Source organism: Octopus bimaculoides, chromosome 26, assembly GCF_046866305.1.
Source record: "Octopus bimaculoides isolate indiv1 chromosome 26, ASM4686630v1, whole genome shotgun sequence".
NCBI lineage: Eukaryota > Metazoa > Mollusca > Cephalopoda > Octopoda > Octopodidae > Octopus > Octopus bimaculoides.
Window position 1 is genome coordinate 22,221,514 of NC_142953.1, and position 23,834 is coordinate 22,245,347.

Consider the following 23,834-nt stretch of genomic DNA (forward strand, 5'->3'; position numbering starts at 1 on the left):
CACAAGAGCATGTTGGTAGACCTAACCTCCAGGATGTTGGCTTCCAAACTCTCCATTACCAAAATTCCCAATGCTTTTCAAAAATATTTGTAACACTCAACAAATCTAGAACTCAGCCACAAGGTTCCTAGTACTATGTTTGTGAGCCCCTGCAAGGTTATACAGACACTGGGTCGGGAAAGCCTGCCCCAGAATATAGCTGGTATATACTTTATCAATTATGAAGAGATGAGAAAAATTCTTTCGTTTAAGAACATAAAATTATAATAATATTAATATAAGGTATTGCTTACACACACAAAGGGGTGCTGAAAAGTTCATGGCTTTAGAGGTATTGTGAAAGGCTTGGTTGAGTATCCAACAGAACAAGTTCTTTGACAGAGCTTAGAAAAACTGAATGACTTCTGCAACAAGTGAGTGAATCTGGAAGAGGAATATGTTGAATAAAATCATAATTAACTGATCTTCCTGTATTTTCTTTTACCCAAAGCCAGGAACTTTTCAGAACCCCACCCCAACCCATGTATATTGGGTCATTCCATAAATAATGTGGTTTTTTTCAATTGCATGAACTAAAAGTCGGAGGGGGATGGGATAAATTACCTGCATCAACTTGCTGTAAAACCAGGTAGTAATTTTACCATGTCCTTATTCTTAGTGCAAGTTTCGAAGAGTGCAGTTCAATTTTAACAGTTATGTTTTCAAACCTATAATGGAAGTGACGAAGGAGCATATTCGGCATATTTTGCTTTATGAGTTCAATAAAAGCAACAACGTAACGGAAAGTGCAAGGAATATTAATGCAGTATATGGGGATTAGACAATATGCATAAGCCAGTGTCAACGGTGGTTCCAGAAATTCTGAGCCAGAAACTACAACCAAGAAGACGAGCCTCATCCTGGAAGATCTGTAGAGCTCAATGAGAATGTTCTGCAAACCCTGGTGGAACAAAATCCCATTGTAACTGTTGAGGAACTAGCAAGGAAGCTTGGATTTGGTCATTCAACCATTCATTGACACCTGTGTGCCATTGGAAAAGTCAGCAAATTGGGTCAGTGGGTTTCTCACAAACTTTCTGAATCTAATCGCACAAAGAGAATGAATGTGTGCTCTTCTTTGCTGTCATGTCTCACGAATGAACATTTCTTGGACTGAATGGTGACTGCTGACGAGAAATGAGTTCTCTATAAAAATGTCAACTGCCGAAGACAGTGGGTAGGGAAAGGAGAAACACTGGCACCCCAGGCTAAAGAAGGTCTTCACCCATATAAGGTGTTGTTATCTCTTTGGTGAGATATGAAAGGTTTAGTCCACTTTGAACTTTTAAACCCAAACCAAACGATAACAAAGGAGATCTACTTTGAGCAGCTTAAGTCAGGGCTAGAAGAAAAACAACCATCTTTGGTTTCAAGATGAAAGGTGTTCTTGCATCAGGATAATGCTCAGCCACACACACAGCAAAGATGACATTCCAAAGGCTGGAACAGTTTGAATGGGAAACGATGCCCCACCTACCATATTTACTGGACATTGCCCCATCTGATTATCATTTATTCTGCAGTCTTCAAAATCATTTGGATGGGAAAAAATATGAATTCTGTAGACAAGGTCAGAACAATATTGGAGGAGTATTTTTTGTCATGGACAAGAAACTTTTGGAAGAGGGGCCTTGAAAGTCTACCAGATAGGTGGAAGAGCATTGTAGAAAATTAAGGAGAGCATATTTTAGATTAAAAAAGAACTTTATCTTAATTTTGGAAAATGAAAGAAGTATAAAAAAAGCCACATTATTTATGGAAGGATATTCATTCATTGCAAGTTTTCTTTTCAGGTACACGACACTGCTTTTCCCCTTCCCAGGCTACAGGCCCACACCCCCAACACCCATACTGTTAGGATTGGCACTCTCAACGTCGGCAAGCTGAAAGGTAGATCTGGTGAAATTGTTGAGATGCTTGAACGGAGACGCGTAGATATGTGCTGCATCTAGGAAGTAAGATGGAGAGGAGGTTCTGCGAGGTTCCTCACAGGCAAAGAACACAGGTACAAGATTTTCTGGGCAGGGAATACTGACGGGGTCGGGGGCGTAGGAATACTTCTAGCGGAGAAATGGGTCGATAAGGTAATCGAGGTCGTTAGAGTAGGTGACAGAGTACTTAAGATCAGACTAGTGCTTCATCATAGATTAGCTACTGTCATCTCAGCCTATGCACCTCAACCGGGGCTACCAGATGGTCTGAAAGACCAATTCTATGACACCCTCTTGCAAACTACCTCGTCGACGAGTGACAGGGACCTTCTCTTTGTGGCTGGAGACTTCAACGGTCATGTTGGACGTCGTGCTGGAGGCTTCCATGGCATACATGGAGGCTATGGCTTCGGTTCCCGCAACGAGGAGGGAACCAGACTGCTGGAGTTCTGTGATGCAACCGATCTTATGGTCTGCGATACCAACTTCAGGAAACCTGCCAGTCACCTACCGCTCCGGCAGACACTCTAGCCAAATCGACTACATCCTCGCCAGAAATAGGGAAAGAGGGCGGCTTATAAATGCCAAAACCTACCCTGGCGAAGAATGTACCCCACAACATAGATTAGTAGTTAGCGACTTTGGGATCAAGGCAAAATGGGTGCCCAGAATTAGACAGGCTTGGAGGAGAAGGGTGTGGAAGCTTAAAGACCCTGCAAACGGACAGAGACTTAGAGACAAGTTACTTGAAGCATTTAACGAAATAGAAGGGGATATAGCATCATACAACGTGGAAGACAATTGGAGATTTCTGCGGGACAACCTGTTGAAAGCCACCGACCAGATTTGTGGGTGGTGTAAGGTCCCCTCCCGACCCAGAGTAATGTGGTGGTGGAACAAGGAGGTAGACAGGGCTATTAGACAAAAGAAACAGGCTTGGAAGGACTGGAAGAACGGTGGTAGCAGGGAATTGTACCAATGTGCCAGAAGGGAGGCTAGGCGACAGGTTTATTTAGCCAGAGGGGAAGCAGATAAGGAAAGATTTGCCAATGTTCTGCGCCGTGAGGACCAAAGACTCGAGGTATTTCGTGTTGCAAGACAGTGTAGGAGAGAGAATAGTGATGTTGTAGGAGAGAAATGTGTTCGCATGGATGATGGTACGCTTGCATTAAATGAGGATGCAAAGAAAGAGGTCTGGAGATGCCACTACGATAGATTGCTTAATAAAGAGAATGAATGGGAGAAAGAGAGCCTGCCGTATGTCGACCCAATAGAGGGACCAGCTATCCGAGTTGATAGTACCAGGGTAGATAAAGCAATTAAGAGTATGAAGACCGGGAAAGCCCCCGGCCCATCAGGAATCACTGCAGAGATGCTCAAAATATCTGGCAGTGTTGGCTATAGCCTAGTCACCCGTATTACAAACCAGGTGATACACGAAGGAGTCATACCCAATGACTGGTGTAGCAGCATCATAGTCAACTGCTGCAAAGGTAAAGGTGACGCTTTAGATACAAATAATTACAGAGGCATCAAGCTGTTAGATCAGGTTATGAAAGTTACAGAGAGGGTCATAGCCCAACTAATTAGGGAGCGAATCAATTTAGATGAGATGCAGTTTGGGTTCATGCCAGGTAAAAGCACTACTGATGCCTTATTTCTAGTGAGACAGTTGCAGGAGAAATACCTAGCTAAGGATAAACCTCTGTACCTGGCTTTCGTTGACATGGAGAAAGCCTTTGACAGGGTCCCCCGATCCCTTATCTGGTGGTCAATGAGGAAACTTGGGATAGAAGAATGGTTAGTGAGAGCTGTGCGAGCCATGTACAGAGATGCTGCCAGTAAGGTGAGGGTTGGAAATGAGTACAGCAATGAATTCCAGGTAGAGGTAGGGGTCCACCAAGGTTCCGTCCTCAGCCCCCTCTTATTTACCATAGTCCTCCAGGCAATCACAGAGGAGTTCAAGACAGGTTGCCCCTGGGAGCTCCTCTATGCTGATGACCTTGCCCTAATTGCGGAGTCACTATCAGAACTAGAGGAGAAGTTTCAGGTGTGGAAGCAAGGTCTAGAATTGAAGGGCCTTAGAGTCAACCTAGCTAAAACCAAAATCCTAATAAGTAGGAAGGTAGATAAAACACAAACCCCTTCAGGTAGATGGCCCTGCTCAGTATGTAGAAAAGGAGTAGGTAGTAACTCTATAAGATGTACCCGGTGCAAGCTATGGACACATAAGAGGTGCAGCAACATCAAAGGCAGGTTAACTAGCAAGTTAGTTTTTGTTTGTGGCAGATGTTCAGGTGCAATAAAGACTGTAAACAAACAGGAAACAACTTCTATCTCATTCCAGGGTGAAAAACTAGAGGTAGTCGATAGCTTCCGCTATCTGGGCGACCAAGTTAGTAGTGGGGGTGGGTGCGCTGAAAGTGTAGCTGCTAGAATAAGAATAACCTGGGCAAAGTTTAGAGAGCTCTTACCCCTGCTGGCGACAAAGGGACTCTCACTCAGAGTAAAAGGCAGACTGTATGACGCATGCGTACGAACAACCATGCTACATGGCAGTGAAACATGGGCTGTAACTGCTGAGGACATACGTAAGCTCGCAAGGAATGAAGCCAGTATGCTCCGTTGGATGTGTAATGTCAATGTGAATACCCGTCAGAGTGTAAGTATCTTGAGAGAAAAGCTGAACATTAGAAGCATCAGTTGTGGCGTGCAAGAGAGACGATTGCGCTGGTATGGACATGTGGTGAGAATGGATGAGGATAGCTGCGTGAAAAAGTGCCACACCCTAACAGTTGAGGGAACCCGTGGAAGAGGTAGGCCCAGGAAGACCTGGGCTGAGGTGGTGAGGCAAGACCTTCGAACATTGGGCCTCACCGAGGCGATGACTACTGATGACCGAGACCTTTGGAAATGTGCTGTGCGTGAGAAGACCCGGCAAGCCAAGTAAGATCGTTGCCAGTGCCCCTGGACTGGTTCTTGTGCGGGTGGCACATGAGATGCACCATTTTGAGCGTGGCCGTTGCCAGTACCGCCTGACTGGCTCCCGTAGGATTTTCGAGCGAGATCGTTGCCAGTGCCCCTGGACTGGCTTGTGCGGGTGGCACATAAAAGACACCATTTCGAGCGTGGCCGTTTTCGTGCGGGTGACACGTAAAAGCACCCACTACACTCTCTGAGTGGTTGGCGTTAGGAAGGGCATCCAGCTGTAGAAACTCTGCCAAATCAGACTGGAGCCTGGTGTTGCCATCCGGTTTCACCAGTCCTCAGTCAAATCGTCCAACCCATGCTAGCATGGAAAGCGGACGTTAAACGACGATGATGATGATGATGTAGTTTAGATAAAACCTTGTAACATGCATTAAAGAGATTGTATGCCATTATTCAGGTGTCACATGTTATTCTACTGGGGTCTGCTATTAAAGCCCAATATTTCTTCATCCTCATGTTATATTATTCTTATATGTGCACATATAAGAATACTATTGGAACTTACTCACAAGATACAGGAATCTTATATGTATACCATTCTGCCTAAATAATGGAACTGCAGATACAATATCCCTGCATATCTCACGTCTATTTTCATTCCTCCACTTCACTCTCTATTTCATATCTAGAATAACTATTACTTAACTATTTTCTCACACCGTCTTCAATGAAGAGATATAAAAAATATCCTGGAAACAGCTGTAAGACCTTCTCTTTATAAATATTCTGAAATCTTTCACAGCCTTGGGTTTTGTTTTTTTTATCTCATTCTGTTAATTTTTTTATATATATGAGCACATATGTATATAAAGGCATGTGACTTAGTGGTTAGGGCATTCAGTTGGCAACCATATGGTCATGTGTTCAATTGCTGGTGGCTCAGTGTATCCTTGAGCAAGACACTTCATTTCACATTGCTCCAGTCCACTAAGCTGGTAAAAATGAGTTGTACCTGTAATTCAAAAGGGGCCAGCCTTGTCACATTGTATCACACTGAAATCTATGTTAAGGACATGCATGTCTGGAGTGCTTAGCCATTTGCCTGCTAATTTCATGAGCAGACTGTTCGGTTGATTGGATCAATCATTGAGCCAGACCATATATATGTGTGTGTGTGTGTGTGTGTTGCCATGGTCGATGCCAGTGCCACCTGACTGGCCCCAGTGCCGGTGGCATGTAAAAAGCGCTCACTACACTTTCAGAGTGGTTGGCGTTAGGAAGGGCATCCAGCTGTAGAAACCTTGCCAGATCAGATTGGAACCTGGTGAGGCCTCCAATGCATGCCAGCATGGAAAGTAGATGTTAAACGATGACGATGATGTATGTAATGATGTTGTCACGCAACTATTCTAAATTCCAACCCAAATCAAAATAAGACTGTTTGATATTCAAAGACTCTTTCATCCCACCTCACTCACATATGCTGCTATCACTCGTTTATAGAAGAACTGTTTCTTCTTCCATCAACCTCTCCAACAGTCACCATACCCACATCCACCCAGCTTAACTGACCAAGTACACGCACACACATCTTTCACCCAGGTACCACCAGACACCTCCTCCCACCTCTATCTCCTCTTCACACTTGTGTCTCAAAAAGCTCATGCACCAAACACGGTTTTCCTACCCAATCCTTCTTCCCCACTAGCTGGAATTTCCTCCCAATCCATATTTGTTTATTTCCTGCAATTATTGATCCATAGAACTTCAATCTCAATGTTGACTGCATTGATGATACCTGTAAAGGTCACAGACGTTGCGCAAACATAAAATGGATGGAACCAAATGACGAGGAGTAGCAAGAATAACTCCATGATACTCTAAGGATTGAAGCAGGAGTGGGAAGGATTACTTCTTGATCCTCTCAGGATTAACTCTTTAGCTTTTGGATTAATCTGGCAAATGTAATATACATTAGTTTATTCAATTGTTTGGAATGGTTATAGGAAATTACACCATAAACATTTTTGCCATAGGAAAATTGACTGTAAAAAAAATTGCAAAAACAAAGCAAATTAGCAGTTTTCTGAAAATAGCAAATTCATCAGCTAATAACGACTAATTAGAGATAATGTCTTTAAAATGAGTTATCTCGTTTACGGTCTGCTTGTATGCTTCCATTATGGTGAAATTTCCTACAATAAAAATGTTTCCAGAGATAGTTTGGAATTAATCATGCTTTATTATGTAGCTTCGAACTTCCACTGATGCGATTGCTTATTTTTGAGATGACATTGTAGGGTAGGTGTGAGAGGCAGGATCTGGGTGGTTTGAACATAAAACAGAATATTTAGGCCAAATAAGGTCAGTTTAAATGCTTAAGAATTACTCTGCCCTAGAAAGTAATACAAAGTAATGTAAAGAACTCAAAGCCGACTGCCAAGCTGTGGTACGAGGTCAAGCACAAAGCCATCACATTTACCGTCTGATTTTCCATGCTGGTATGGGTTGGACAGTTTGACAGGAGCTGATAAGAGAGAAGACTGCACCAAGCTCTGCTGTCTGCCTTGGCTTGACTTGGTTTCTATGGCAGGGTGCCCTTCCAAGTGCCAACCGCTTTACAGAGTGGGCTGGGTGTGTTTTTTAAGTGGTGCCAGCAGCAGTGAGGAAAAGAATCAATAACAACATTGCCTGTAGCAAGCAACTTTTGTAAACTGAAAATGTAAACACACACACACACACATTTCCGGTTCTCCACATGAAAAAATATGTCCGGGTTGTTTGTTGTTCAAATAGATAGACTGTTATTTGACACGAATAGAGAAAATTGAATATTTGAGGGCTTGGCTGATAAGGTAAATGTGAACTGTAGGCACAGGCATGGCTGTGTGGTAAGAAGCCTGCTTCCCAACCACATGGTTCCAGGTTCAGTCCCAATGCATGGCACCTTGGGCAAGTGTCTTCTACTATAGCCTCGGGCTGACCAAAGCCTTGTGAGACTGAAAGAAGCCCGTCGTATACATATGTATATATGAGTGTGTGTTTGTCCCCGTCAACATTGCTTGACAACTGATGCTGGTGTGTTTACGCCCCTATAAATTAGCTATTTGGCGAAAGACACCAATAGAATAAGTACTAGGCTTACAAAGAATAAGTCCAGGGGTCAATTTCTGCAACTAAAATGTGGTGCTCCAGTATGGACGCAGTCACATGACTGAAACAAGTAAAAGAATACAGGTCATCATCAACTTACGACTGCAACTGGTTCCGACTGACTGGCCGTAAGTCAATTTGGTCGTAAGTCGGCCTATAGGCCTACATAGCTTTGTTTTATATTTTCCCATTCTTAAGGTACATTCTCGGGTAAAAGTCACACACAGCATTCTGTATTGATACTACAACAGTGTTATTTGTTTGGAGTCTCAAGCAGTCATCTAATAAACAAATACAAGGTTGCCTCGATGTCTCTGCAACAGGATATTCATCCAACACTTGGGATAGCCATAGTGGCGACCTGATACCCAAACCTAGCTTAAGCGTTTGTTAGCTGGCGTCATCTGTAGACGGGTTAATTTCTAAGAAATTAAACCCATTACATTTCAACTGGACTATTTATTATTGCTGCCGGGAGCCAATCACATCGTAGCACTCTGTTGGTTATGACGACGAGGGTTCCTGTTGATCCAATCAATGGAACAGCTTGCACATGAAATTAGCATGCAAATGGCTGAGCACTCCACAGACATGTGTACCCTTAACGTAGTTCTCAGTGAGATTCAGCATGACACAGAGTGCCAATTGTCGGCCAATCATCGTTGTGTCCATCGGTCATAAATCGGAGAGGTCGTAAGTCTACAACGACCTGTGTATGTATATATATATATATGTGTGTGTGTGTGTGTGTGTATGCACATATAGTGGAGGCGCAATGCCCCAATGGTTAGGTCAGCAGACTTGTGGTCATAGGACCGCGGTTTCAATTCTCAGACCAGGTGTTGTGAGCATTTATTGAGCGAAAATACCTAAAGGGCCACAAGACTCCGGCAGGGGATAGTGGCGAACCCTGCTGTACTCTTTCACCACAACTTTCTCTCACTCTTACTTCCTGTTTCTGCTGTACCTGTTTTTCAAAAGGTCCAGCCTTGTCACACTCTGTGTCACGGTGAATATCCCCGAGAACTACGTTAAGGGTACACGTGTCTGTGGAGTGCTCAGCCACTTGCACGTTAATTTCACAAGCAGGCTGTTCCCTTGATTGGATCAACTGGAACCCTCGCCGTCGTAACCAACAGAGTGCCATGATGAGATATATGTGTATGTTGCCTCCATTGAAATTATTAAGTGGTATGTGTGTGTGTGTGTGTGTGTGTGTGTGTGTGTGTGTGTGTGTGTGTGTGTATATATATATAGAGACACAGTTAACTCAATAACATCAACCAGCCAGCCACACCTCTCAGTGTGACAATCTGAAGAAATCTACATGAATAAGTAATGGCATTTCTAGAAACAGTGATTGATTTAGTAGTAGTAGTAGTAGTAGTAGTAGTAGTAGTAGTAGTAGTAGTTGTTGAGCTACAAATCAATTTTAATAGAGCAGACCTATCATACAAACATACTCGCCTTGATTTGGCTGCTATTTCTACCAGTAAGTGACCACTTAGAGGCTCCCTTGGTGGTGGTGGTGGTGGTGATGGTGGTAGTAGTAGTAATAGCAGCAGCAGCTGTCGTCGCTGTTTAACCCCAGGCTGGAAAGATCTATAATACAAACATGCCAGCCATGACTTGGCTGCTATTTCCAGTCTGGTAAATGATTACTTAGAGGCTCCCTTGTTGGGTGCTGGTGGTAGTGGTGGTAGTAGTAGTAGTAGTAGTAGTAGTAGTAGTAGTAGTAGTAGTATAGCCCCAGGTCAGCCTTAACTGAGCACACCAAAGATGCAAACATACCAGCTTTACCTGGCTGGTCCTTTTGTTTCCTTTGAGGCACAATTTGAAGGAATACTGGCTGCTATTTCTAACATGACAAATGACCACTTAGAGTCTTCCTTCATGGGTAGTAGCAGTAGTAATAGCAGTAGTAGCAGCAGCAGCAACTGTGGTCATTGTTGTTTAGCCCCAGGCCAACCTTGGCTGAGCAGGCCAGCTTTAACTCAGCTGCTATTTTCAGCTTGGTAAATAACCACTTAGAGGCTCCCTTCTTGGGTGGTGATGGTGGTAGTAGTAGTAGTAGTAGTAGCAGCATCAGCAGCAGTAGTAGTAGAAGCTACTGTCGTTATTTAGCCTCAGGTCAGCCTTAACTGAGCACACCAAAGATGCAAACATACCAGCTTTACCGAGCTGGTCCTTTTGTTTCCTTTGAGGCACAATTTGAAGGAATATTGGCTGCTATTTCTAACATTACAAATAACCACTCAGAGCCTTCCTTGTTGGGTAGTAGTAGTAGCGAATGAAATTGGTATATATATATATATTTTTTCACTGTTTTGGCACTAACACTAGTTGTGATATTGTTGCTTAACCCTGGCTGAGTATACCTACGAGCAATGGTGTACAAGCCACAACCATCACATTTTGGGTTTTTTTATTCTTTCATATTATATTTGATACTGTATCATGGCTCTTTTTTTTTTCTTTTTCTAAAACATTAAGGTGTGACTCGAGAGCGATTTGGCTACCATTTCTAGCGAATCGAACAACCATGTAGAGGCTCTCTCTCTCTCTCACTGATTTGTGAAGAAAAGGAGGAGAAAGCTGACAATGGTGATAGCTACGATACTTTCGTTAACGACGCGGGTGGGGGTGGATGTTGATGTTTAATGGAAGTAGTAGTAGTAGTGGTGGTGGTGGTGGTGGTGGTGGTGGTGCTAATTGTGAAGAGAAGAGAGTTGTAAAATAAAAAGAAAAGAGAAGAGAAGAGAAGCTCTGAAAAGCCATGTGTACCGTTGTGAACAGACAGAATTGTCTAAGCAAGCTTCTTCCCCCAGTTGCTTCTTCCATGCTTCTAAGTTGTTCCCATCTTCACCTGGCTTCCCTCTCACACACTCCGTGTGTGTGTGTGTGTGTGTGTGTGTGTGTCTGTCTGTGTGTGTGTGTGCATACTTGTCCACCTACCCATGCTCTAAAGCCTATCGCTTGTTATATTTGTTAATCAAATTTGTGCATACCTATCTGTCTATTTACTTCTATATATATGATTGACCGTTGACTGAACACTATTCAATTTTTTTTCTCCGTGTTTTTCTCCTTGTCTCCGTATTCTTTCTGTTGAAGAGCGTAGCTCGAAACGTCAAAGACTTTCCGTATTCCCGAGCGTCAAACTAATACATCCTTTTGTTGTTTACACCACCTGTCCTCGTCTGTTGTTTTTTCGTACATTTTCCCATATATATATATATATATATATATATATATATATATATATACACACACACACACAAACCTTTGGATATATATATTTATCTAATATACATACATTAAAAGAAATATATGTATATTTACATATATATATATATATATATATACACACAAACGCATACATCTATATCTTCATATCGAAATATAAATACCCACACAAAAACACATACACCTTTATATCAACACGTGTGTGTGTGTGTGTGTGTGTGTGTGTGTGTGTGTGTGTGTGTGTGTGTGTGTGTGTGTACAGTCGTGTATATTTATGTTTGTGTGTGTCTTTGTAAATCCACAAGCATTCCTTTCAGTTTCTCCTACTGTCTCATGGCAGAATTAGTGGTTGTTCAACATATTTATGCATTTATGTGTGTGTATGTATATACTTATATTTATATATTTGATCCTTTATATTGAACACTCAATATTTCATCTACATTCAATACTTTCTTTCATGGTGCCATCCATTTTTATTTTATTTTATTTTATATTATATATTGTATATTATATTATATATTGTATATTCCATATTCTATACCCCACATTGGTTCTGCAGGAATATAAATAAACATAAAAAACAGACAGTGTTGGAACTCTTTTAAACAAAATTATATATATATATACACATACATACATACACCAGTTCTTAATTCACCTAGCTATACACACCCACACACATAAATATATACATACATACATACATACATACATAGACATGCATACGTAAGTACTTCAAAGACTAAACTAGAAATATTATGAACACCTACAAGTCATTCAGTCACATAAAACAAAGCAAGAGAATGTCTAGCGACATAGCAGTAACAGCCTCGAACAAGGGCAACACGACATAGCCACTTAATCTACTAGAAACAGCAGTCAAATCTCACTCAGATAACACCTTACATTTTAAAAAACAAAAACAAGGAGTCATATGATGGTGGCTTTAAATATCTGTAAAGATATGGGGTGGCCATAGTTGGAATGCATTTGATTATAGGTTTGTTCCATCAGCATGCCAAAGCCAATCCTATGTGATGGTTGTTACATTGGCTAGAAACAGCAGCTAATTTTTTATTAAATCATACCTAATGTCTTAAATGAGGAAGGACATTAGATAATGTGGTCTTAGATAGATTAACCCTCCCCCTCCCACCAAAAAAGGACTGGTTGGTCAGAGCCTTGATTAGAAGGGGTCTGTTCTATAAGGGGTTGACCCGAATCTAAGTAATGACCACCACCACTATATGGCATTGTGTGAAAATAGTTTAGTTGTAAAAATAGGTAACTTGGAGAGGAACAGTTGGAAAATCTCCTTGTATAATTGGAGGGGAGGGGAAGAATAAAATGGCTGCGTGATAAGAAGTTTGCTTCCCAACCACATGGTTCCGGGTTCAGTCCCACTGCGTGACACCTTGGGCAAGTGTCTTCTACTAGTCTCGGGCTAACTAAAGCCTTGTGAGTGGATTTGGTAGATGGAAACTGAAAGAAGCCCATCGTATATATGTGTACATATGTATAAATGTGTATTTGCGTGCATTTGTCTGTTTGACCCAACCTCCACCACCGCTTTGACAACCGGTGCCGGTGTGTTTACGTCCCCGTAACTTAGCGGTTCGACAAAACAGACCCGATAAAAATAAGTACCAGACTTAAAAAATAAAAATTATAAAAAGCAAGTACTGGAGTCGGTTCGTTCGACCAAAATTCTTCAAGGCCCCAGCATGGCCGTAGTCTAACGTCTGATACAAGTAAGAAAGAAAAAGGTAGGGGATGGCTATCGATAAATTTATTTAACTTTGAATTATTATGGGAAGATGGAAAACTGCATTGACGCACTTAACGACAATCAACAGGTGTCATAGAAATTATGACGGTGTCCACGAATGATGCAGCTGGTCGTGTCAACAGCGCTTGACTAAAAGGTCAACAATTTCTGCCGCATCATCTCTAGTGAAACTGCTCTTTCAATAATCCATCTACTCGTTAGTAGTGTTGAAGTATAGCTAACCGCTTTGTAGGAGCACTGGTCGAGTCAAGTGTCTTGTTAGCTTGTAATGCAACGTTCGTGTCTTCTTGAGGCGGCTTTGAACAGACTTAGAAGTCACACCTAGTCTGTGCTTCCTCGTTTCTTTCAATACATAATATGAAAACCCTTAGATGATGTTGCAGATGTATGTATGTATAATATATATATATATCGTTGTATTACAGCAGAGTCAGTCAGTGAGTCAGAGAAATAGACTTAACAACAAGCAGAGGAAGAAGGAAAGATAGTATAGAGAAAGAAAGAAAAAGAGAAGCAGACATGGATGGACAGATAAGCAGAGATATAAACGGGGAGAGAAAGACGAGCAGAAAGTCACAGACGGAGAGACCGTGTGTACCATTATGCAAATGAGATTGTACCGAGGCATATAAATGTTTACACTTTGAATAAGAAGCTCTATAATTGCCGGTAGTTTTGGGGAGGGAGATGTGAGGAGTGAACTGTTAAAGAATAATAAAATGTGTCCGGTTCGTTCTTCCTCCGAAATAGAAGAAAAGCCCTCCACGGTCCCAATTTCACTGCAAAAATTACATGTGGTTACAAGATTGTATATCTTATTTATCAAATATAGACAAACACAGGGGTTTGTCGATATAACGGGTGAACAGACAAACACGTCTCCATCGTCGTTATCGATTTCATTAAATATTATCAATTGATTTGAACAAGACGGATGGAGGCAGTTTTAACATAAATATACCTATTTATTTTCAAATAAAGCAAGGTAACGAAAGTGGGCTAGTGTGTTTTGATACGATCTAAACTTCGCAATTAGTTATCAAATTGTTGTAATCAATGGATTCGGACCTTTTTTTTATTATTATTATTTTATCGAGCAGGGCAAACATTTCGTCGGTGGCGTGGATCGATGTCCCCTGTCCAGTACAAATGTTGGCAATTAATTCTAAGTGGGGATGGATTACGAACAAAGTAGGTGCTGTTATTTTGTGCCCCGTCGTTGAAGATGGTCTGTGATGGATTATTTGAGATTAAATAGATTTCACTGCTGCTTAAACGCCGACAGGTTTCCGAGACATTCGGAGATTAACAGGATAATGAAATGGGCCATTTGTCGCAATCAATAAATATGCTATCTGTTCTAGTAGCAGTTGGTTTATCTCGGACTGATGGCATAAAAACAAAATTTAGATAATAAGATGGCATGATATCATGTCCTTATAAGAGCAGAGGACATTGTCGTCCTGGGATGCAACTGCGGTGGATTTTTTTCACCACTGGTCATGTCCTTAACAGCACAGTTCTTGCGGGTTCTGCTACATTATCGGCAAAACAAAAATGTTTAATCTATCTTTCAATTAATTGCATTTGAAGTAACTAATGTCGGAAAGAGGACCTTAAAAAAAATCAGTTGTCCTGATTTTAATTAGAAACTTATTAAGGCAACAAGGAAACGACGGGAAGGCACCAAACTTTGTGAAAGAACCTCATTAACCATTTATTACAACGGAACAATGATACCGAGGTCCTTCTCTCTGCTCTTAGCTATTTTTTTTCTTTCTATTTTTCTTTCGTATAAATATTTCAGAGACATTTTATGCTGAATAAAATTCAAGACAGCGTAATTTAATTGGCCATAATTAAGTCGATAAAGTACATTTAGTTAATTACTTCTCATTCACTAAACACACACACACACACACACACACACACACACACACACACACACACACAGCAAAATGTAAACGAAATAAATTTGATCATCACATGTAATTATCAAGATAAACAGAAGGGAAAGAGGGCGAGGAAAGAGTTTTGGTGAATAATATTTACAACAAACGAAGAGGAAGTGGAAGCCTCTAGACGGTCGTCACAATGGCTAGAAATAACAGTCGAATTATACCCTACTGTTTTTAAAAGGGAACACACAGAAGAATGTGAGGCATTATATACATTTACCTAACAAAATAATAATTAATTATTATTATTATTGGTTTGCTTGTCAAACTGGAGGTTAAACAGCAACAAATGATGGCAAAAATAACAACACGGTAATTAAAACAATGCAATACTAATTACAACAACTACTTCTAAACAAAAATTACAACTCCTTGACAGATTTGTGTCGATTACATCTAATGATAAAGCCTCTACGTGATCGTTCAGTCTGCTAGAAATAACAACCAAATCATACCCTAACCCTTTTGAAAAAGCAATTCCACATCGGGCGGGGTTTTCGAAAAGCTAGCCCTACCTCATCGGGAGAAAGAAAAGGGTGCAGAAATAAAAGAAGACGACAAAAATATTTTTTAAATGGACACATTTGGGGTTCAAAAATATTCTTTCGGAATCATAATTTTCCTTGTATAAAAGACAGGAATATTTTTAAATGAAGTGGTGATTTGGGGGGGGGGGGGCAAAACCCTTCAATTTCTCTATGGGTTAGTGACGACTGTTCCAAAATTCTTCCCCACACTAGTTTTCTATATATATAGAGAGAGAGAGAGAGACAAAAAAAGATGGGATAGTCATGGATAGAGCGCTCTCAATGAGACGGAATTTGGATTAAACAACAAACGATGATGTCGAGTCCGGAGTCAATGAGGTTGCTAGACTTGCTGGAAATAGCAGCCAAATCTATCTCAAAATCACGCCCTACCGTTTGATAAAAGCAATAAAAAGGGATACATTGGATAATATGGACCCCAAAAAAATGAGATAGAGACCGGATGGTCATGATCAGAAGAGGAGCCCTTTCATCATAAGTCAACCTATTCAGAGCTAACCTGGGGCTAAAAAAACAACCGCTAGCAATTTGTCTGCTCGAGTCAATGAGGTTGCTAGATATAGCAGCCAAATATCCATGGAATCACACTCTACTTATATTTTAAAATGAAAAACGTTGAATAATGTGCACCAAGGTATATTATACAGAGAGAGAGAGAAAGAGAGGCGAGATGGTAAAGGCTGGAATGGAATCCCTTTCATCATAAAAGGGATACTCAATCTGGGCCGACTTCGGGGCTAAACAAAACGAAATTGACAACGAAGATAATTGTTACAAAAGCACGGAACAAGGACGATAGCCAGTGGGTTATGACGGTGATAATTACTGGTATCACAACACCGATGAAGTTGAACTGCTTGGTGTAAACACCTCAAACAAACCTTTCTATACTCGTCGACTATTAAAAAAACTGTTTCCTTTTTCTTCAAACCTTCTCCCAATATTATAAGAGACCCCTAACGTCTGTTTATATTCTTAATAAGAATGTCACACAAAATAAGCCAAAGGACAAAGTAGTACTCGGCATCGAAACAGAGCTAACATACACACTAACCCCGCGCACCGGAGAATAAATAATACAAAACCAGCCGTGGGGAAATGTGCGGCCCGCGGGACTTACTGAATGATACACCGAAGGGAAATTTTATTTTCATTTTTATATCCATTTTGGGGGTTAGGAGTGTGGTGCGCCCGATATGAAGCCCCATGTCTTCTTAATGTGGCCCGTTTCACAAAAAAGGTGGCCCACACACAAACATACAAAAAGGCGATGCTCCAGCGCGGCCTACGCCTAAAACGGACACAGATACGTTAACAACAATGACGAAAGATAATAACAATAATAATAATGGTGGTGGTGGTGGTGGTGGTGGAGACCAGTACTTGCCTTCATATTGACGTTATACCCAGCGCAGCAGAAAAACTTCGATCTCCCATCATGGTACATGTGGAGATTAATGACAGAGAAGGTGATGAGGATGGAGGTGGGAGGGGGTTCATGACAGTAACAGTGGTGATGGCGATGGTGGGGAGGAAGTGTGATAGATAAGGAGAGAGAGAGTGAAAGGTAAAGATGGAGATGGAGAACGAGAGTGTATGTTGTGCGGAAGAGGGAGAGGAGGAGGAGAGGGAGAGGAGGAGGAGAGGAATAAAAACATAGAGAGGGAGAATGGGTTGCAGTAGAATCAAGCAGGTGGGGATGGGGAGAGTGAGAGAGTGTGCGTGAGTGAGAAAGGGAGAGAGATTGCATGCGTGCGCGCGTGGTAGAAGAGAGAGAGAGAGAAAGAGAGAGTGTGTGTATGCGTAGTGGGAAAAAGATAGACAGTGTGAGAGGGAGAGAGAGACAGAGGGAGAATGGTTTGCAATGGAATCACGGTGGTCGGCGGTGGGGTAGGAGTGGAGGAGTGAAGTGCAAGTGTAACAAAGAAGGTGAAAAGGGAGAAAGGAAAGAGAGGGAAAGGCATGGCTCGTGGCAGCATGGCGGGGGTGGAAGTAGGAGTGGGTCCACTGCGAGAGTGCCGGTGAGAGGAGTGAAAGTGTCTGTGCACGTATATGTAGAGTGTGTGTGTGTGTGTAGTGTTAGCAGTTAGATGGAGGAGGAGGAGAAGCGAGAGTGCCTGACAGCAGCCGACATATCACTGGACTACAGAGATGGCGGTGATGGTAATAAATGGTTGGGATGTGTATATATGGCCGTATGAAAGGATTAAGGACAGACAGGGAGACGGTAATACGGTGCAGGTAAGGGTGACGGGTTAATACGCGTGTCTGGGAGTATAAGCAAAAAGAGTGCGAGTCAGTCAGTTTCCTGTAAGCAACAAGTTATTAGGGCTAGAAATGTTGTAAGGGCAGCAGCCATGGGCAACTTGCGGCCCGCGAGACTTTCTGAATAAAAAAAATTACATTCATTTTTTTTTTTTTTTTCACAAGTGCGACTCGTCTCGTGATGAACCATGTTTCATGTGGCCCACTTCTTGAAAAAAGGTTACCCATTGTCTTGTTCAGGGTCTCATATATGTATTGGAAAAAAAAATTTCAGTTCACTAACATTATCTATGCAACAGATAGACAAAAACTCCCTTTGGAGGAGCCAGGAGCAAATTCTAAAAAAAAAATTTTAAAAAAACAGAACAAGCAAGGGAGACAACTTCAATAATAGCAATTGAAATTTTCAGAAAATATAGAAAATGCAGTAATGGAACAGTATTAGTTATGGTGTTTTAAAGTCAATAAACGGACACATTTCAGTCTTATGAGACCTTTTCAGCGAAAACATTTAAAATCAGTTGTCAAGAATAAGAAACCAAAAATATATGAATAAGAATAAAGGAAATGAGCAACACCAGTTATGAAAGAAAGAATCGCAAAACGGATTCTTCAAGCCAAAGTCAACCAGCAGGAGACCTAGTGAATAAACCAAGAATTAGATGGTCAGATAATATCCATTGTCTCAGTTGATTGCATCTGGGAATTTGGGAGTCCAGCCGGAAAATGTAATGATGGTTGTTTCTGGTAGAACCTTATGGAGAAGATGCCAGAGGGACACGAACCCTGTGACCCAGGAAGAACCAATGAAGATGTTTGGGTGGATAGCTGAGGAGAATAAGCTATCCTGAGGAATGGGGGGGGGGGGTCTAATAAAACCAAAAAGATGTTTAGTGCTTTTACCAATCAGCTTTTAAAGACCTGACACCCCTTCACACATAGCATTTTCTATATTTACCATTTCAATCACGAATTATCTCCTTTGTTCGTTTTGAGCTTTTTGAAGGCCAAAAAACAATGATGCCTAAACCCTTTACCATTTAAACCAGCTATACCTGGCTCAAAAATCCACCCTGTTTTATGTCCAAACTGATCGGATCAGGCCTCTCGCACTAACCCGATAATGTCATTCTAATAATAAACAATCACATCATTGAAATAACAAAGCTACAAGATAATTCAAAACAATGTAAGCATTACCTTTGATAGGCAAGCATGGCTTGTGCAACATGGACTTAGAAGGAGTGGGTCCGCTGTGAGAGTGGCGGTGAAAGGAGTGAAAGTGTCTGCGTGCGTGTATGCAGATAGTGCGTGTGTGTACATGTTTGCATTAGTGTGTATGTATGTATGTAGTGTTAGCATTGAGAAGGAGAAGAAGAGGAAGTGTCTAAGAGCAGCCAAAACGTCACTGGACTCCACAGATGCTGGTGATGATTAATTTGCATGCTAGGGGTTAAGGGATCAGCGGAGGTAAAAAAATACATACACCACCCATTTTTGGCATAACAAAAATCCTAACCCCTAACCCTAAACCCTAAACACCAGGTGTACGTATTCTTTACTTTTGCTAAGGGATCGACATATGTAGGGTGAGGAAAGGGTTGTCCAAGGGCCGCCATGTGTCTAAGGAGCTAATGCTAACCTATGTATACTGTGGTTTACGATCAATAACTAAATATTACAGACCCCCAGGGCATTACATTGCCTAGGAGCCTGTAAATAGGGTTCAAATTTTAGCACAAGGCCAGCAATTTCGGGGATGGGGCTGAGTTGATTAAATCCACTTCAGTCCTCCACTGGGACTTATTTTATCGACCCCAAAAGACAAAGCCTGTAATAGTATTAACTCGGTTAAGATGTCAAGCTGGCAGAAACCTTAGCAGCAATTCATCTGTCTTTAGGGTCTGAGTTCACATTCCACTAAGGTCGACTTTGCCTTTCATCCTTTCGGGGTCCATAAAATGAAGTACCAGTGAAACACTGGGGTCGATGTAATCGACTAGTCCCCTCCCACAAAATTTCAGGCCCTGTGAAAAAATTAAAGAAGAGGACTCATGCCCAGTTGATCAGGCACCCATGGCTTTTGTGGGGTTTTCCACAAGGACCTTAAAGCACCTGCCCTATTGGGAGTTTTATCTATTATTTATATTGTTTACATGCAGAAAACCCATTGTAGCATCCCGTTTTTGTCTTTTATGTTGTTGCATGTCCTTTAATGTTACTGTATGTGAGCCCTTGTGGCTAATAAAAGAATGAATTATTATTATTATTATTATTATTATTATTATTATTATTTTATGTTTGACTTTTGCTTTGCATTTGTACAAGTTGGATTCAAGTCTCACCCAGAGACCTCAAGAGACAACAAGTTAGAAGTTCATGTAGGTGTTATGCCTAGGGTACCATATATTTCGAGTGTTGTTCTAGAGAATGTTTAAGAAACCATAAGAAAATTATGTGTTTGTTTTAAAATTTGAGATTACATAGACAGTGTTTTACGTAGGATATGGGCAGTTTCCATGAGCACTATCTTTTGAACTTCAGCCATTTTGGGGTTTCCTGGTTTCTGAGCTATATTATTATTATCATTTTTATTAAGGTGGTAAACTGGCAGAATTATTAGCATACCGGACAAAATGCTTAGCAGTATTTTGTCTGTCTTTACGTTCTGAGTTCAAATCCCACTGAGGTCAACTTTACTTTTCATCCTTTCGGGGGGGTCGATAAAATAAGTTCCAGTTGAGCACTGGAGGTCAATGCAATAGACTTATGCCCCTCCCCTCAAATTGCTGACCTTATGCTAAAATTTGAAACCAATATTAACACAGTTCGTTCCATAGAGGGAGTTTTTGCCTAATGGTTGTTTGGATAATCTCATATAATCCAAGATTTTTAATCCACTGTATTACATGTGGGAGATTTAGCTATGTTATCTAACATGGAGAACTCTTCACTGGATCATTATCCTTTAGATGTATTGGTTGGTTTTGGGGTGACGAGTATGTGTTGGTAATAGAGCAGGGGTGGGGGGAAGAGTGTGTGCGTGTGTGTGTGCACGTTTATGCATACGGGTGTTGGAAATATAAGTGTATGTGTGTGTGCATGTGTATCTGTATGTGTGTGTGCATGTGTATCTGTGTGTGTGTGTGTGTATGCATCGTGTCTGTTATGTGTATAATTATGTGTACAAGTGTGGGGATAAAAGTGTGTGTGTGTGTCTGTCTGTCTACGTTTCTGTATCTGTCTGTCTGTCTATGTTTGTGTGTGTCAGTCTGTCTGTGTGTTGTGTATAATTATGTGTACGAGTGTGGGGAGATATAAGTGTGTGTGTGTGTGTTATGCATATAATTAAGTGTATGAGTGTGGGGAATATAAGTGTGTGTGCATATTTATGTGTATGTGTGCATCTGGCTGCGAATGTGTGTGTGTGTGTGTGTGTGTGTGTGTGTGTGTGTGTGTATGCGTGTGAGGACTAATTGTGATAGTGAAAGCATGGGATGGGTAGTGACAGGGAAACAGTGATGGTGGGGAAAAGAAGTAGAGAGAGAGAGGGGGGGGAGAGAGAGGGAGAGAGAGGGAGAGGGAGAGGGAGAGAGAGAGGGAGAGGGAGAGAGAGAGGGAGAGAGAGGGAGAGAGAGAGGGAGAGAGAGAGAGGGAGAGAGAGAGGGAGAGAGAGAGGGAGGGAGACTGTGGTAGTGGCAAGAGGAGGGGCTGAATAGAGTGGTGGTATGTGGGGGAGAGAGAAAAAGGTGGTGGTGGTGGTGGTGAGACATGAAGTGTGTGAATGGGTGCACAAAGTTAAGAGTGTGGCAGTGGGGAAGGAGAAAGGGAGAGAGAGAGAGAGAGAGAGAGAGAGAGAGAGAGATGATGTAGGAGAAAGACAGAGTGATAATGATAGACAGAGTAGTAGTAGTAGTGGTGGTGGTGGTGGTGTGAAAGAGAGACAGAGTGAGATGGGGGGGGCGATGTAGGATAAACAAGAGGGGGAAACAAAAATAGAAGGTTGAAAATAAACTGGGGACAAGTTTCTCCAATTTAGTTTAGATCAGGGTTCCCAAACTTTTTAGACCCTCATGGAATCCTTGACCCCACCCCGCCCCGACTCCCCAGGCATGTACAAGAAAATAAAATAAATAATAATAATTAAGTAGATGTGCATTATTGACCCCTTGAATAGTTCCACGGACCCCCTGCAGTTCATATCGACCACTTTGGAAACCCCTGGTTTAGATGAATGGTATCTAACCAGGGTTCATATGGCCCTTAGGGGTCCATATAAGATTTTGTTGTTAAAAATTATGAGCAACAAATTTGTTATTCTTCTGCAATACTCTTTACTCTTTTTTACTTGTTTCAGTCATTTGACTGTGGCCATGCTGGAGCACCGCCTTGAGTCGAGCAAATCAACCCCAGGACTTATTCTTTGGAAGCCTAGTACTTATTCTATCGGTCTCTTTTGCCGAACCGCTAAGTTATGGGGACGTAAACACACCACCATCGGTTGTCAAGCGATGTTGGGGGGACAAACACAGACACGCAAACATATACACACACATACATATATATACATATATACGATGGGCTTCTTTCAGTTTCCGTCTACCAAATCGATTCACAAGGCTTTGGTCGGCCCGAGGCTAAAGTAGAAGACACTTGCCCAAGGTGCCACGCAGTGGGACTGAACCCAGAACCATGTGGTTGGTAAGCAAGCTACTTACCACACAGCCACTCCTACGCCTATGTACAAAATATGAAAATTTTTTTATACACTTCCAAATAATATTTATCTACAAAAATATTACAGGAGTTTTTAAATATTGAATAGCTTTGAGCAGTACCAGATTTACTATTGTACTTGAGTGTGCTTAAATACAGGGCCCCATTAACCAGGGGAGGGACCCATCTTCCTGCCCCCAAAATTTTTATGATGAATCTCCTGAGCACGTATGCCTGACTGTTCAATTAAAGGACCTGGTAACTTAACTAACACAGGGTCTCATTTGTCCTAAATCCAGGACTGGCTATGAGGATCCACCAGAATAGAATAGGAATCAAAGGGGTCCATATGTAAAAAAAAAAATTGGTCAAGAAACACTGGTCTGGACAGCCAGTTGGCAGAAATAAATACTGAGGTTAATCTCCTCATTTAAACAAGTGGCTTTCAACCATTTCTCACCTATGGATGCTTTAATTCCTATTCTACTTTCATGGATCTTCATAGCTATTCAATGTATATAAAAAAAGATCCCGTTATATTTTTATAGGTGCAGGAATGGCTGTGCGGTAAGTAGCTTGCTTACCAACCACATGGTTCCGGGTTCAGTCCCACTGCATGGCACCTTGGGCAAGTGTCTTCTACTATAGCCTCAGGCTGAGCAAAGCATTGTGAGTGGATTTGGTAGGCAGAAACAATGACGTTGATGACGACAACGATGATAATGATGATGATGATAATGATGACGGCGATGATGATGATAACGATGACAACAATGATGACGACGATGATGATGATGATGATGATAATGATGATGATGATGATGATGATGATGATGATGACGAAGTTCGATAATGATGACGAAGTTCGATAATGATGACGAAGTTCGATAATGATGACAATGACGACTATTACAAACTGTATTAAAAGAAAATCTTTTAATTTCCTGTATTCCAAAAGTGTAAGTAATTTATTGCTTTCTTTTCCTTGCTTCAGTCATTTGACTGCGGCCATGCTGGAGCACGGCCTTGAAGGGTTTCTAATCGAACAAATCAACCCCAGGACTTGTTTTTTTTGTAAGCCTAGTACTTATTCTATTGGTCTCTTTTGCCGAACCGCTAAGTTACGGGGACATAAACATGCCAACATCAATTGTCAAGTGTTGGGGGTGTGGGAACAAACACAGGAACAAAGTTACACACACAAAGATATACATATATATATGTATATATATATATATATATATATATATATATA

General features: G+C 41.4%; 1 protein-coding gene across 12 annotated transcripts in view; it reads right to left on the minus strand.

Moving 5' to 3' along the window:
* The window catches only part of LOC106871364 (protein kinase C iota type), a 234,465-nt gene that overhangs the window by 192,389 nt on the left and 18,242 nt on the right, over positions 1–23,834 (minus strand). For 2 of the 12 annotated variants that reach the window (XM_089342946.1, XM_089342944.1), the window contains exon 1: positions 16,986–17,222. The exons of 5 other annotated variants lie outside the window; for them this stretch is intronic. In XM_089342946.1, coding sequence (XP_089199072.1) covers positions 16,986–17,045 — 60 coding nt within the window. In that variant the 5' untranslated portion in view covers positions 17,046–17,222. Of the gene's footprint in view, positions 1–16,985; positions 17,605–23,834 lie in introns of those variants that run through there. 5 more of the 12 variants (XM_089342948.1, XM_089342947.1, XM_089342954.1 and 2 more) reach the window with 4 other exon arrangements.